Source organism: Cornus florida, unplaced genomic scaffold (assembly GCF_030987335.1).
Source record: "Cornus florida cultivar Cherokee Brave unplaced genomic scaffold, ASM3098733v1 CherokeeBrave_3.0.0_Hap2_Chr06, whole genome shotgun sequence".
Taxonomy (NCBI): domain Eukaryota; kingdom Viridiplantae; phylum Streptophyta; class Magnoliopsida; order Cornales; family Cornaceae; genus Cornus; species Cornus florida.
Window position 1 is genome coordinate 60,525,362 of NW_026775576.1, and position 17,244 is coordinate 60,542,605.

General features: G+C 33.8%; 2 protein-coding genes across 2 annotated transcripts; one reads left to right on the forward strand and one right to left on the reverse strand.

Annotated features, from left to right (window-relative positions):
• Window positions 1-1,385: 1,385 nt before the first annotated feature.
• On the forward strand, window positions 1,386-12,288 carry LOC132311645 (chromatin assembly factor 1 subunit FAS1-like). The gene is made up of 12 exons (XM_059809655.1): window positions 1,386-2,245; window positions 2,792-2,891; window positions 4,169-4,316; window positions 4,400-4,523; window positions 4,913-5,280; window positions 5,352-5,672; window positions 7,271-7,352; window positions 7,428-7,568; window positions 9,901-10,314; window positions 10,516-10,653; window positions 11,325-11,370; window positions 11,463-12,288. The coding sequence occupies exons 1-12, from the start codon at window positions 1,769-1,771 to the stop codon at window positions 11,627-11,629; spliced, it is 2,526 nt and encodes an 841-aa protein (XP_059665638.1). The 5' UTR covers window positions 1,386-1,768; the 3' UTR covers window positions 11,630-12,288.
• A 166-nt stretch (window positions 12,289-12,454) lies between these two features.
• On the reverse strand, window positions 12,455-13,426 carry LOC132311646 (uncharacterized). Its single transcript, XM_059809656.1, has one exon. The coding sequence runs from the start codon at window positions 13,224-13,226 to the stop codon at window positions 12,669-12,671; it is 558 nt and encodes a 185-aa protein (XP_059665639.1). The 5' UTR covers window positions 13,227-13,426; the 3' UTR covers window positions 12,455-12,668.
• Window positions 13,427-17,244: the final 3,818 nt, after the last annotated feature.

A 17,244-nucleotide genomic window follows, 5' to 3' on the forward strand; every position in this document is an offset into this window, starting at 1 on the left:
CTTTTCTTTGTCAGCCTTCCCTTCTTCTTTTTCTCTGCTTCTCTTATTATTTATTTTTTTTTCTAACGTGAAAAACTTTTTAACAATATAACTTTATGTGTATATTTATACACATTAATACCCTAATCCTATTCCTAGTATGACTACCCAAATAAAAATAATAATAATCTTAAATAAAATATATACACGTATATTATATTATATATATAATTATTTATTATTATTGTTTTATATATATATATATATATATATATATATTCCTCACACAATAAAAAATAAATAATATATATTGCCAATTCAAATCCTCCTCCATATAGGACTCTAGTTATATTAATATACATGACACATATAAATATAAATAAATAAATAATATATATTGCCAATTCAAATCCTCCTCCATATAAGACTCCAACTATATTAATATATATAAAACATATAAAAATAAATATATATATATTATGTAATATATATTTATAAATCTTTTTTAACTATACTTACCATATATATGCATAAAGTCCTATAGATATATACTTACTATAAATATATAATTCTCTATATAATTATATATATATATAATCCATTTAATATGCATAATATACATATATATATATATATATATGTATGTATATGTATATATATATAGTCATGCATAAATCCATGGGCCTTTAAACCATCCCAAATCCTTTAAGGCTTCCTTCTCCAGCCCAAGACCCAAATTCTTTGGTCTAAATAATCCAACCCAATCCATTAAATTTAAACAAATAATTAAATAAATAAACACTTCATATTAAAACAACTAAATACATGTAGCACATAATCAAATAAAAATCAACAACTAAGTCATACCATACAATAAAAATCAACACGTCAACAAATCAATCAACAATTAAGTACATCATCATATCAATAAATCAAATAAACATGTAAATAAATAATTAATTTAAAATTAATAAATCCATTAAATTCATTTAAAGGTAATTAATTTAATTAAATAATTCTTTAAAATATAGGAGTATTACAATAGAGATGGAGGCAATTGGGGAGGCTAAAATGATTTGTCCTAAAAATAATAAAATATAATATATATATATATATATATATATATATATATATATATATTTCTGAAAAGAAAAAAAAAACTTAACCCGTCAAACTGACGCAACCCGTCCGAAAATATTCGGACTGGGTTATGACCATAACCCATATTGAGTATAATTTGGATTGACCCAAGCCAACCTAATTCGGGTAAAGATTGGGTTGGGATTGACTGAGTTGGGCCAGCCCAACTTGCAGAACTATCCATCCGGAAAACGCGTTTGTCATGCTCCATTCCCATCGGCCAACTCATCAGAGCGCACAAAAAATTAACAAAGGCGCGAAATGAAATATTGGCTGTTTGGAGCCAAAATTATCTATTTTTTCGCTTGGCGGGAAAGCTCATTTTCTCATTAAAAAAAACAATAAATTATACAAAGAAATAGGAATTCGAAGAGGTGTGGAAAATTTCAGTTTTCGGCTATCATTTCTGAAGAAAATCTGAAGGAAAACAAGGGATTTTTGGCTTGAGCTATTGAGAAATCTGAGAAATTCAGAGTTTTTCTTTTTGTGGGTTGATTTTCTCAGGAAAATTTAAGAAAACCCTAGATCAGAGGGGTGTTTTTGTTCTCACTCGAATCTTTCCCTATCTTCTCGAAGACCCTTTGTGTTATTGGGGGGTTTTCGTCGATTTGTATTGTCTTTGAGAGAGGGCAAGCACAATTAGGGCTCAATGGTGGACGTAGTGGTGATCGATCCGGAAGAATCGGAGAAGACAGAAATGAACAGTTCAGATCAAAGCAACAGTGCGAAGAAATCGTTGAAGAGGAAGAGAGCTTCATTGATCGAGTCACTGAGTACAGAAGAGAGATTGGCTCGGATCGAGGCTTTACGCGAAGAGCTCGATGGTTTGTTCAAGTATTACCGAGTGGTTTTGGATGAGAAGGTGAATTTGGATCTGAACAACTGTAATTCGAACAATTCGAGGATTGCTTGCTTGCTCGAAGAGAGCAATCTTCCCCTGTCGAAGTTGGTCGTTGAAGTTTACCATAAATTGAAGGCCAAAGATGGCGAAAATGGTCTTAGTATAACTCTTGCTTCTGTGAAGAGTTCTGTTCTTCTCATTGGGCAGAGATGGTTCTATGGAGTGCCCAGTGCGGACGCTGATGTGTTGGAGGACGAGACCGAGTCGTGCCTTTGGTGTTGGGAGGTGATACCATTGTTTTCTATAGCTTGTTTCTGTTAAACAATTTAAGTTTTGGTTAACAGATATATCAAATTTTTACTTTTTTGTCCTCCTTAGAATTAATGGGATTATTGGATTTTTTTTTTTTTTTTTTGGTTTATGAAGTTTATTAGCCACATATGACATTTGTTGCATTTAATTGTGCATTTAAATGGTCTCATTAAACATTTTATTTAGTTTATTCAGTCCCCCCCAAATATTCATATGATATTGCCTGTTTGATCTCTAAATTTACATGTTAATTTTAAGTTATTGTTATTTATTAGTATATAGTTGATTGATTTTTCTTAATGTATCATATTTAGCTTACAATTCTATTTTTTCTGTATTCATTGAGTAAGTAAAGCCTTCAACTTGCCATGTTTATTGGATAGTTAGAGCAAATAAAGTTTTTAACTGGATGTATCGAATAATATTTAATATTTGTTGTTTTCCAACTTAGATTTGCTTAATTGGAAGATCTTACATCCGTTGGAGTATTTTTCGACTTGCTTGTTTATTATTGTACAGACAAGAGATGTAAAATTGATGCCGAAATCTGTGCGAGGAGCACTGAGAATTCGTAGGACTTGTCGGAAGAAGATACATGAAAGGATAACTGCTGTTTCTGGTAAGTCATATATATATTTACGGAGATATTTACATTTCATCTGGTTTAAGTTCATCAAAAACTTAGCAGGCAAGGCTTGTCTTTGTGGTACTTCTATCCATGACATGACATGATTGGAATAGCCCGTTGAAATAAGATTTTGTGGCTGACGTGTAGTGGAAATATAGTTAATAGAGCATGATATACATTGCTAAGCCATTAGAATTTTCTTACTTAAGCTTTTGGGCAAGAGATGGTTTAACACTCTGCAGTTGGGTCAGTTTGACTCCTTGTTGTCATCCTCTAGTGTCATCAATTAGGGATGTGTCCTTAAAAATATATCATTTACAATTTGCAACAATATCAAGATATAACATAAAATGCTTAAATCTTTATCTAATAAAAATTTAATAATACTTTGCTACTAGTTGTAAAATCAGCAGTAAATGCAGAGAAATACTGAATCAAAATTGAAACATATGTTAAAGCTCACAGAAGCAATTTGTGAACTACATCATTTGTCAACAAGTAATTAACCACCTGTATCTATAAATCGCATTATTGCCCAGCTTACTTTAATAATTAGATTTAAAGAGTTCGTTTAATACTCAAGAAGTTTTCAATACTGGAACATCTTTACAATACTTTTGAAAATTCCTCATTGTAGTTATCATTTAGATCCTTTAAGACATCCAACAAGATAATAAAACACTCCAACGCCTTCAACTAGAAGGATACTTAATACTTGGGAGTTGCGAATCCCCATCATATTGTTTTCTTCACCAACTAGCATGGAAATGGAGTGGGTTTGGGAATGAGTCTCATTTTTTTCTCCAAGATGAGGATATTTAAAAAGGAGAAATAGGAGGGAAAAAGGTTAGGTGTTAAGCGTACACCTAGTCTAACGTTGACAACTTTGAAACGGTCAACTTAGTTGAATCTTTTGTGAAGTATTCAGTAGTTAGAGTTTCAGGGCATGTAAAAAAGGTCCCTCTTTTATTTCTAATGCAGTGCTCATTGAAGTAATGGAGACTTCAAGCTTAAATCATTAAACCAAAAGGTTATGTTCTGAAGAAGGTGGCATGCTAAATTTAACTGTCCTGTTCCATTTATTGAGTAAATAAGGAATCCTAAACCCACATATGCAACTGCAATTACTGCCTATGCAGCAGGGACACTAACAAAGGAGTCTGATACTCACCCATTTGAGGTGAACTCAGATTAACATAAGATTCTATCAGATGATGTTGGCTTACGGTATGGCTTACTAATTTCATTTTTTTATATATTCATTTCAGCAATGATAAATGCATTACAGAACTCAGAGAGTCCTCAGAGCAATGGACATGAGCAGGTGAAAGCATCAGAGAGGCTTGTCAAAGTGTTAAATGAGGCAGATATTCGCCTGTTAGTTGAAAGCATGGCGCAGAAAAATGGTTCTGATAGGTATGTATTGGCAGTAGCTTTGTTAGTACGTTTGTTGCTTTATGTTCTTTTTTCTTTGTTTTAAATTTAGTTCATTGCTGTAGGGCTGACAAGGAAGCAAAAAAAGAAGAGAAATTGATAATCAAGCAATTAGAGAGAAATAAACGAGAAGTTGAAAAGGAGAAAAAAAGAGTGGAATGGGAGCTTCAGAAGGAGAAGCGGCAAAGTGTAAGTCCTATTTCAGCCCTACATGTGTTATTTAGTCTAGGCTGCATGCATCTTCTCCATATATTTGTGCTTTGGCAAATGATATATGCTGTTTAGCTCTAAATATGTTACCCTTAAATGTATTATTTATTAATTTTTTCAGAACTCTCAGGCAACTAATATTATTTATATGGAACAAGATTTTTATGGTTTGGAAAGGAAATTTAAATGAATTTTTGCATCATGCACCATGGAATTGTTTTGAAATTTACTATTCCAAAATTTGTCTTCACATCTTGTTCTGTCAATTATCTATTTAAATTAGAAACTGGTAGCCACTGTTCAATTAATGGTTCATGAGCTTTTTCTGAATATCAGTCATATTTTATAAATGTATTACTTCATTGCAGGAAAAAGAGCTAAAACGATTACAGGATGAGGCAGAGAAAGAGGAAAGGCGTCGCCAGAAAGAAGAATCTGAAATGAAGAGACAGATAAAAAGGCAGCAAGAGGAAGCAGAGAAAGATCAACGACGTCGTGAAAAGGAAGAAGCTGAATTGAAAAAGCAACTTGCTTTCCAGAAGCAAGCGTCACTCATGGAACGCTTTCTCAAAAGAAGCAAGAATAATTTGGCTTGCCAGAATAACCAGTCTTCAACCAAAGAAATGACTTCTGAGACATCCCCTAACATGAGTAAAACTATGCCTGAATCGGTTACTCATTTAATGGACTGTGCTCTTTCACTAAAAAATGGGATTAATACAGACAATATTCGCAAGTAGGTTTCCTTACAACTTGTATACTCGGTTCCTGGAGTTCAATGATAACCCTACTTGTTACATTTTGCAGGTCACACTTGATATCTTGGTGTCGCTTGGGTCATTCAATTCGTTCAAATAGGAAACAACATTGGGGCATGAGGCAAAAGCCTAAGACAAAATTGATCAAGGAAATTAAGCTCACTGTAAGTAGAGGACTTTCCCGTGATGATGAGTTGAGCATAGAGAAGCTTGTTGATGGATGGGATGAAATGAGTGTTGATGGTGAATCCAATCATAAAAATGGAGACAATTCTCTTTGTAGTGGCCAGAAGCGTAGTAGGAGTAAACAGTTGTTGCAATTTGATAAGAGCCATAGGCCTGCATTTTATGGTATCTGGTCTAGGAAAAGGTAAACCCCCACCATTTCATAGATTTATATTTTGTTGAACTGAGCAAATACTTCAATGCACACCACAATTGCTGTCATTGATGAGCAAATGTTTTACGAATCCCCTCAGATAGAGCCCCCACCATTTGATCAATATTCTTTAATAATTTGGATATGTTTTATCATGCTTTTGGTACAATATAAGTCGTGTCATCATCATTTTTGCCTTTGTTGCATATGGCTGGGGTCGGCTAAATGAAGTGTCTTTTTTTTGTTCTTTGTTATATAGCACGTCTTCCTTAATTTTTAATTTTTTTAATTATTTTTAATTATTTCATCCCATGTAAGTTTTGGTACCTTACCTTCTAGGTAAAGAACTGCTTCTCTTCTAAACGGTGCATCCCATGTAAAATTAAATGTTACATGGAGTTTTCTGAACTTTTGGAAGTATTTGTCTAACATGATATTGGCTAGTTTGATATGTCTACCTAGAAATATAGCCTACAAGTGTCTTTGATAATTCAATTTCACTATGTTATTTTACTTAATTTTTTCTTATGTTTGCTTCAAGATGAGTTAGACACTCTAAATGCTGTATGCATAAACTTCTCAATTTATCCAATGCCGAACAAAGAGGGGTAGCTGTAGACACCCATACGTAGATAGGTAGCCACACCCAACCTATGTACTTGGATCCATGTGACATGCATTTATCACGGGATTTTTTGTTTTCATCAATTTACATGTTCAAGAGAAGCTAGGAAGCATGGACATGGATATTAGATATTGAGATGAAACGTGACACCCTAACATGGTGAATCTGGAAAAAAAAAAATGAACAGACACAAAGAGGATACGACAACTAAACTATACATAAAAGTTACACTAGGAACTGAAAACATTACCTCATGACAACTAAATCTAACGTTCTATGACTAGATGAAATTTATAAATAATAAAATCATTGTCAAAGTTTGATTCTTATTGTTTAAGTAGGTCAGCCATCTTCAAGAATTTTGTTTTAGTCGTTTATTCTTTTGTTAACCATCTTCAAGTGTAAAATTATATGCATATAAATTCTCACTTGTGCTTTGTAATGTGAAAACTGTTTTTTCTTATTTTAGCTAACTTAGAAGATTCCCCAAACCCAATTCAGTATTTTGAATTCTTAAAACTTTTATTAACTGAGTTACCTAATGTCCAACCACTCACTATACATTTTCACTGGTTTTGTAAGTTGCAAGTTAGGTGGTGTTTGATAAATATTTTTGCATATAAAACTGATATGGTGCAATTATTGGAGTTGGATAATGCAATTTGAGTGTCATTTAAAAATTAAGTTCCACTCAAAATAAGTTACTTTTAAGTAAATGGAAAATCACTTCACTTATCACTAATATGCTCAATGAGAATTTGTTTTAAAGATTTTATGCTATTGAATAAATTTACCTTAAAATAAATAAAATAATCTACAGTTTTAGCTCTTAAAATTTCCAGCACTTAAAACACCTCGTCTTTTTAATCTACAGATACTTTGTAATGTGTATTGATGCCTTGACTACATTAGGCTTTTCTTGGACTATGGCACTCATTCTATAGGTTCCTATTTGTTTTTTCAGTCAAGTTGTTGGACCACGCCACCCCTTTGTGAAAGATCCAGACTTGGATTATGATGTTGATAGTGATGAAGAATGGGAAGAGGTATCTCTTGGTTTTGCTATTTTCACTCTGATTATCTTTGAAAAGATATGTGCAATTAAAATTTTAATTGTGCAGGATGAACCTGGTGAAAGCCTATCCGATTGTGATAAAGATGATGAAGAGGCAATTTTAGAGGAAGGATATTCAAAAGCTCAAGATGAAGATGAAAGTGAAGATGGTTTCTTTGTACCTGATGGATATCTCTCAGAAAACGAGGTATTAGTGCTGTGAAACTGCATCTTGTCCAACCAAATTTCTTATGTAGTAATCATTCTACAGTGTCTAAAATTTAAAATGTTGTGAATCTGGAAATTAAACTGGCAATTAGGTAAGCTTAAAGTTAAATATCAACATGTAGATGCATTGTTTTGTTAACATACATATATTTGTAATCTGCAGTGTCATTGAGTTCTACTTTTGTGGACTTTAACACCTGTACATGTTTGTTTTCTTGCCATATTAAATCTGAAGTTGTAAAATCCAATATATATATATATATATATATATATATATTGCAAATTTATTGTGAACGAATTTTCAATGAGGTTTTTGAGGGTGCAGGAATTTAATATCAGTATCTCCATTTTTGCAAGTTTTTATGATCATTTTTTTATTTTTATTTTGGATAAATTAACTTGTCTTCAGTTCTGTATGTGACTCTTTCTTATGTGCTGAATTAATCTCAATAACTCCTAGGACAGTTAATATTCAAATAGAGAACACCCAAGACTTTTTACAACCCAAAATTTTTGAGAACGTATTCTAAGTTAAAGCTACATAATAAAACTCATTCTAAACTGTTTCCCTTTAAGCTAATTTAGTTTTATAACTGTGAGTAGGGTGAACAGCATCATAAAGATACTAAAATACCAAAATTCATGTTCATAAAGTGCCCTTACTCAGTGACACGTCTTCCCCATAAGTTACTCCAGAGAGAGTTAAGGGAACAAATCTTTTAGAGCATTGTCATAAATAGTCTCAAAAGGAGCACCAAGCTCTCCTAGTCTAAGTGCGAGATGTAGTATAAGGTGCGAGTTTGAGTGAAGACATGGTGATGGTGTCGAAGGATTTAAATATTTAAGTTATACCCTCTCTACCAGCTTAAGCTTTTATAGTAGATGATTGTTAACATGGTATCAGAGCCAAAAGTATCGAGTTCAAACCTCACCGTCATCTTGATAATTTGACAGAAGTGTTGGACCAAAAGAAGGCCACACGTGAGGAGCATGTTGAAGGATTTAAATATTTAAGTTACATTCTCTCTAACAACTTAAGCTTTTAGAGTAGATGGTTGTTAACAGATGGAAATGTATATTTCAACGAATGAAATCAAAGGAGTGAATTTTTGGGGTATCAACCCCAAGGGGTTGGCCTAGTTGGAAAAGACTTGGGCCCTGATGCCTCATGAAGCATCAGGTCTTAGGATCGATTCCTCCGAGGTGCAAACAATTCCTTGCAGGGGGGGGGGGGTGTATGAGTACCAACTAGGAAAAAAATTTTGGTTTATCATGAAGAAATAGGTAATTTAATGTGTGCAAGTGTGTGTGTCCTTTCAATCTTTGTATGCATTCAATTAAATCAATGCACAATTGAAATAATTCAAAATATACAACCAAAACTAGTCAATTTTTTTAAAGAATCTTCTAGCATATCAACTAACATCTGATGTATGCATATTCTTTCAATTTGCTTATGCATCAACCCATTGAATACCATTGCAAATGTGTAATCATAAAAGGCTACAATCATAACTTGAAAACCTAATTCAAGTAGTCAACTATAACTCCATGAATCTCAATTACTAAATATCTTGCAAGGCTAAACATGGTCTATTTCAGAAGACCATGATGTGATATAAAGCTTGTCAATCAACAGCAATTTAAGAAAGAGAGACTAGATGACTAAATTATGCTGCACTTTGTTGGTAGACTGGAGTCTGGGTTTTATGTGCACTTGACTGACTTAAGCGGCCTTGTTTGTCACATAATAAGGTGCTTTAACTGAGCCTTGATAAGCCTTGGCCTCTTTTCGCTCATACGCTGTGTTGCATGGACTCTTTAAAAGTAAGTGAAGTGCCTTTCAGACAAACAACACTCAAACATTGGTATGGGATATGTATCTGACACTTTCTGTTGGACATGCTCCTGAAAAGCTTGAATTTTACTATATTTTTTACTTCTAATTGAGTGAAATGCCTATATTGAATGCTATGTTACACACATTATATTACTTTGAAAAAAAAAAAGAAAAGAAAAGAAAAGTATAGAATGAATATTTAGGGTAGTATCTATGTGTCTTTCTGTTTGTTATGTGACGCGCCCAACCCAGATACATACCCGAACCCAACCCATGTACCTGATTCCATGTAATCTAGGATGCTTTTAACAACTATGCTTATGTAAGGCTGGATGGGAAAAGAAACTGGAAACGTGTTTACTGGGAACATTGTTAAATTGTGAACTCCACTACCACATATCACATAGGATTAATCAGTTTAAAGGGCACTGAAGTTGCTTAGTTGTGACATTTGTCTACTTTCTTCTTGCAGGGAGTAAATGACAGAATGGATTCTGATCACTTAGTTGAGGAGGCAAAAACTTCACCGAGTTGTAAACTGGAGGTGGAGGGTGAGGAGTTCTGTTTATTTATTCGACATCAGAAGTGTTTACATAATTTGACTGAGAGTGCTCTTCGCAAGAACCAGCCTTTGATTATATCGAATCTAATGCTTGAAAAGGCTCCATTGCTCGTGGCTGAAGATCTTACTGGTACTCTGAAACTTGAGCAGATGTGTTTTCAAGCTCTGAGAATGCGAGCTTTAACTGGTTTTCCATTGATAGAGATATCAATTGATAATAATGTGCTGGAAGAAAGTCAGGAGGCAAGTCCATCGCACACCAAGGGCTGTACCACACCAGCGGCGACTGTGACAGCTATACTGGAGTCAGATTTGCCTCAAATTGTAAGTTATTCATTTATCCTGGGGTGCACATTGGAAACCGTCATGGGATTTTTTAGGGATGGCTCTTACCTGGTCTTTGAAGTTAGTTAAATTACTAAATGCATAACCTTTTAATTCAGGGAAATGTGACATTTGCCAATCATAATACAATAATGGTATACTCTACTTTGTAGCTAATACATATTTCAACTGATCTTTCAGGTATCTGTCATTCGGTCATGCTCGCATGGTATTAACAAGGTGGTAGAGTCTTTGCAACAGAAGTTTCCCACCACACCAAAGTCCCATCTACGAAGTAAAGTGCGTGAAATATCAGATTTTGTGGATAACCGATGGCAGGTTAGTGAAACGTATTTCCATTTCAGTCTTTTCATGGTGGGAAATCAGTATTGCCACATGCTTATGACATTTGCCTTGGGCATTTTACTTCCATATTTAAACGTGAATTAATGTAAAGATGGTAAATCAATCTGGTTTGATAATGGCATCTATTTCATGTAAATTTTAAGCATCCCACCTTATTTAAAGTGGAGAACTAGAAGGATTTTGATTGATAATGGCACAAATTGTATCAGTCAGTATGACTATATTTTTGCTATGGCTGCTGGACTGTGAATTGGCAGGTGGGTCAATGAAAACTGACCTCTAGTTTACATGTTTAGTGTAGGATTTCCTCCCCCCAACTGATGCACTTTTGATCTCTTCTATCAATGTAGTGCTCTACAAACCCAGTAGAACTGTCTTTCCCCTGTTATGTATGTTATTTTACCCTGTCTAGGATAAAACTGAATGTTTCTTTCTCCCTTGTGTTTTGGACTAAAATTGAATGTGAGGTTGAGTTATTTAGATTGAATGTAGGACTAGTTTATCACTTGTTGTATTATTTGACCCGTGAATGAGGAAGGTTATTAACCATAGAGATGTGCAAGAGTTATGCAAGTTTCGGATTCTTGTATTTCTGAAACAGGTTCATATTTTTGCTGATGTTAAATATTCTTTTTGTGATGCAGGTTAAGAAAAATATTCTGGACAAGCTTGGTTTATCAATTTCACCAGGTCTGTGCTCATTTGAACTGTCTGAATTAGTCTCCTTACATTTGATTATTTGTTCTTACAAGGCTAAAGCAGTTTAATTCTTGAACTTGCAGTCTCAGAGAAGGGTGGTGGAAGAACAAAGAGTATTGCCACATTTTTCTCAAAAAGGTGTCTCCCTCCTGCTGGCAAGGTGTTCAACCCCAATGAGACCTCTCCCCAATCATCCCAGAAACCTGCCACAACTGTTCAACAGCAGCAGTATACATACAATCATCAATAAACTCTTGCAGAGTTGATCCTCTGCGGTACAGCACGCGTGCTGTACTGCAGAGGATCCAGACTCTAGCCTCTTGGTCTCCACTCTTTTGCTTCTGTCACCCCAACCTGGAAACCTGCCACAGCTGTTCAACAGCAGCTGCATTAAGCATACCAATCGTCAGGCTCTTCTTGGTCTACCACTCTTTGGTTTGCTTTTGTCACCTCAACCCAATTTTTTATTGCCCGCATTTTATGTGGCATGTGATCATGCAGCTCCTCTAATGCAGACCCTCTTATGCACATTGCATACACAATGTTTTGTTAAAGATGTCAGAGAGTTGAAATGGTCACCTGTTGCAGATATCTTTTAAGGTGAAGTTTTGCTTGGTACCAGGTTTCAAATTGGATAATGCAAGAATTGAGGAGACTGCTTTCTGTCTATGAAATGTAATTTGCAGCCCTGCTTGTGTTCAAACTTCAACATTTAACTGTTCGTAACAAGTTTTGATATAAATTTGTTCCCCAAAAAAAAAAAAAAAAAAAAAATTGGAGTTTGTAGTGACCTACATCTGAACTGCACAAAAGGGCCTGACCCTTGTGCTTGTTTGCTTAAAACCTGCTCTTTCATTTAGATGTACAATTTTTTAACTTAAAATATTTTTATCCTCTTTTGGTGTTTGATTTATCTTCTAAATTTTTTTAAACATTTTTGTGAGACTGGTTTAGTCTGTGAAAAGTAGTTTGCCAACAAGAGACTGGGTCTGTAAGAAATCATTTAGTTCTTCAATAATTTGTAGTTATTTTAATTTAATCCCCAAAAAAAAAATAGTACAAAAAGGCCCCACCATAACAATGTATGTGAATAATTATATAAGAAAACATTACAATCTCATGGTATTTGTCTGCAAACAAAACCAGATAAATTACAAACTGATCCAAACAAATTGATGAATTTTTTAACAAACAAATGAAATATATATGCATATATCTATGTGAGAGTACCCATATAAAAAAGTAAAAATAAAAATAAAAATAAAAAACAAAAAAAACAAACCATTTAGTTAGACCTGAAAAGGCCATGGCCAATCTTTCATCTGATCCTCCTCATGTACCTTACCAGTCTGCTTCATTGCATTACTTGTATTACCTTCCACATATGCATAGTACTTCAAGAAAAATGCAAGTGTTAGCACCACCCACTCTAAGCAGAAGATCACAACACACAACCCACCAGCCAATTTCAATATCACAACACCATCTTCTTCCCTCACATAAGACTTCAATTCCCCAAGAAAATCTCCGGTTCTCGTGAAGATGAGCACCGACACCGACCCCTGAAATATGGCCGTGAGGACGGTGGCCACCATGTGAGCTGCATACCACCTACTGGTACCCGAGGAGGCCACGGCACAGCAGCCGGAGACAGCCCCGGCAATGGTGAGGACATGGAGGAGGATGAGAGAGAATCCGTATATCGAGGGAACGAGTCTGAGGGAGAGTGTTAGGAAGATGCAGCTGGAGGCTGCGCCTAAGAGGATGTAGTTGCAGAAGAGGAAGACGTTGTGAGTGTGGTTGTGTGATCGAGAGGTTGGTGGGTTGTTGTTAATGGGGAGACCCATGTTGGGAATTGGTTGAAAATGTTGTAAAGTGGGTCAGATTCCGGCGACTGGGTGGTGGTGGTGGTGATTTGGTGGGTGTCTGGATTCCAGCAGCAGATTTTTTGTTTGCGAAGGGGAGTGATGTTTTTTTTTGCATAAGGTGGCGACGGAGATGATTAAGGTATATATAGGGTGCGGCAACGGTCATATTTTCTGAGCTTTGTGGAAATTTGAACGTTGTAGCCTTGGAGGGGTGTTTAAAGGTAACGGCCACTTTTGTAAAAATGTCCCAGCAAATTTGGGGTTTTGCCTTATTTTGCTTGTATAGATGTGACTCAGCACAGTTTAGCTTGGCGATTTCAAGTACACAGCTTTTTAGATTGTTTTCTAAAAGCAATTTTTTCTTATGTTTTGAAATGGGCTTCTTAATCATTGGGTTTTTCAAGAAAGAAAGAACTTTTTAAACTAGGAATGACTTTTTGAAACTTGAGGAAGCTCCCGAAATTGGCCTTAATCAAAAGAGCTCTTTTTTGATGAAGCTAAAAATTGAGCTTTTAAAATTATGTATTGGCAGAGGTAGAATATTTTTTAGTAATTATTTTTTTAAAAAAAACAATCTAATCTTTTTTTATTTTTTATAAATACAAATTTATATCTTGTTTTATACCGCATGGCTTAAAGTGGTAGGCCTTGGTATGTCGTCGAACCAAACCCAAAGTTTATGCAATGTGGTCAAGTTTTACATTTAGAAATTGCTACTACTACCTTTCACTAAAAATATAACTAGGGTAAGTAGGGATCGTCTCAAGGGATTAAGGGTCGCACTAGGTTGAGAAATGAAATCTAGGGTTAGTAGGTCGAGTGATCAAATAGTGGTTAGTTGGTTGAATAAAATTAAATGCAAATTAAACTAAAGTAAACAATAATGCAATAGAGAGAATAAAAGAGAGAGAGAGATCTTGGGGTTTAGAGATCACCATTAAGCATAACTTTTCCACACCTTTAATGCATGATTAATGAGGGGAAGAACATGTATTACAATATAAAGTGTGTGTGTGGTTGTTTCAACAAGTATGGATGACAAATTAAGCATATATTGTCTAAACAACATGGTGGATAGCACAACATATCAAATTAAGCCATTAATCCTTTCTTTAAGCTCACAATGCAAACACATCACAAGGTTAGAGATACATGTTACTTACTTTTATAAGTATGGAACATCAACAACAAGTATGGATTGTCCTCCCATTTAACAACTACACTACAACTAAGCTAATGACATGAAATTAAACTAATTAAACTAAGGGAGAAGTACAATCCATCAAGAAATGAGTATGAACCATCAAATAAACCACAAGAACATGACATTAAGCACTATGTCTTGACAATCTCTAGATGTATAGCATCAACACACATAGACATGCTTCAATAACACAAGAAATAGAGACAAAAACATGAACATCTATTCTAGCATACGTAGACATATGGATAGAATGAAATGATCAATTAGAAGCATTAAACCACATAAATCATTTAATAAACAAGATCTATATATATAAAAGTGTTAAGACATAAATCACAATACAAATCCCCTCAAAAATACATAAATCAAGAAGTAGAAAACATGTTTAGGGCTAACTCTAGCCCCAAGAGGATGTCTAGCCACTCATGGATGGTGTCCTCCAACCCTCAAGGGCAAGCTCCATGGAAGAAATCTGCTCCTTGGTTGATGAAGAGTCTCCAATGGTGTCTCTAACCTCCTCCTCTTCTTTGCTTCCTCCCTAAGAGTTCTACAAGGTATGATATGATATGATGTGATATTCTATGATATCATGTAAAAAGTAATCCTTATCCTTATATAGGTAGGCAAATGACACCAAAAATGAGCTGGGGTCGTACAACAAATATTCCCCAATGATTGGATAAAGGACAACTTTTTGTGAGCTGGAAATTTAATTTTTTCGCACTGGAGGAAGTTCGATCGATCGAACCTTGGACTTGGATCGATCGAACATGGCTGAAATCTATCGAACTTAGACTGGATCGATCCTCAATGGCGGCGCCTTTTTGGATAAAAACAAATCTGAGATATTTTGAAGATATTTTTGGGAAAATGACAAAAGTGGTTGGTAGGGTGGTACAACTGGATAAGATCAATTATTTGGATAAGGAGAATATGTTCGATTGAACTTTTTAGATCTTTGAACAGGGACAAACATGGCTCAGATCCATCTTGAAGTGTTGAGATCGATGAAAGTTGGATCGATCAAACTTTTCTTGAGATTAATCGAAGTTGCTGAAATTCCACTCTTTGCTTCCTTTTGCTCTATTTTGCTCCTTTCTTTGATTCATTCCAGAATTACTTCAATTATGCTCTTATTTGGCTGAGTTAGCTTGTTTTGGGAATAAGTACCTGAAAATGGAAATAAAACAAAATCAATTCAAAACGGTAAAATAAGATAGATAAAGGTCCTAGAACACTCAAACTTAAGGGATTTAAATACGCACTTTTCAGCGCTCATCAGGCCTGAATGAAATGGAATGAGAAATCTCATTCAAGCCATTAGTTTGGTATAAAATTTAAAGCAGAAATAATCATTTCCTTCATTTGGTTAGGTGGAAATAGGTTAGAAAATAAATGAAATGAAAAGTGAAAGAAAAGTGAAGTGAATAAAAAAAAGAAGATATTTTCTAGTATGCATTTGGTTAGTATGAAAATTTATCCAAGAAAACTATAGAAAAATATTAGTTTATTAGTCAAGATAACGTGAAAGTGAAAAGAAAATAATTATGCATGCCAAAATTACCATGAAGTAAAATGATGGATTATTAAATTCAAATATATAATTGTTTATATTATTATTATTATTTATATTTAGAATAAGGCTTCATAATATTTCTTTAGGTAAAACTAATTATTAGTTTAAGATGAACAAATTAAAAAAATAATAATAAAAAATTAGAGATGAAGAGGCAATACTATTATTTGGGAGAAAAATCAAAATTTCACGATATAAAATATATATACACATATATATATCCATACTGGATTATGAGTGCATAGAGTTGCAACATAGAACATACAATTAAAAAAACATAAAAAATTCTATTTCGAAGAGGATATATTTTGAGCAATTTTATCCAAATTATATATCATTGATATTTTGTATATATAATTGTATAATTTGTTTTGCAACTTACCTCAGAATAAAAGTTTACCTTAGAATATAAGTAGTTTGGAGAGAACTTTGCACGATTAAGTTACTGGGTAAAATAGGAACAACAAATAAATAAGCACTTCTTTCACACGGAAAATATGTTTTTTGTGAAATTTTTTTGAGGGAAAATACTGAACAAGGGAAACTAAATTTTCCATTAGTTTTATCTTTTTATCTGTCCAAACTATAAAAAAAATTTAAAAATTTCATATTTCCTTTATTTTCTAGCGGTTTCCACCCCCAAACAAAGCCATTTTAGGATGAAAATCCGTTCAAATATTTATTCCATTACCATGTAATTTCATTTTTTTTCATTTTAAAAATCAAATTTATAAAAAACTATCATGTAAAATCTAAAACCTACCGGCTGCTTTCCATTACTATCACTTAAAATGATAATTATTATTTATTTTCTATGTCATTTCATATTTATAATTTAACAATAGAATAAAAAAATAATCATTCCATTGTCAACTTCACCCCATTCCTATTACATTTTATTCTTGCATAACAAATTAGGCATACAAATTATGAGTCATGTAAACAAATAATCAATCACTTTGCATCACTTTGCTATTCTAATTATTAAAAAAAAAAAAAAAAAAAAGTCAAAATATCAAATACAAATTAATATCCACCGATCCTACAAACTTACCAGTGATTGGGCTAAAACCAATTGTTATTTTAAAAGAAAAAGTAATCAGACTTTTAATTTTAATTTTTCATTTAATATAGATTCGAATTCACAACAAATCCAGGTTCAACAAAGATCCAAGCCCGATTTGACCCATTAAGAAGATCGCTGCACTCTCTCCGAC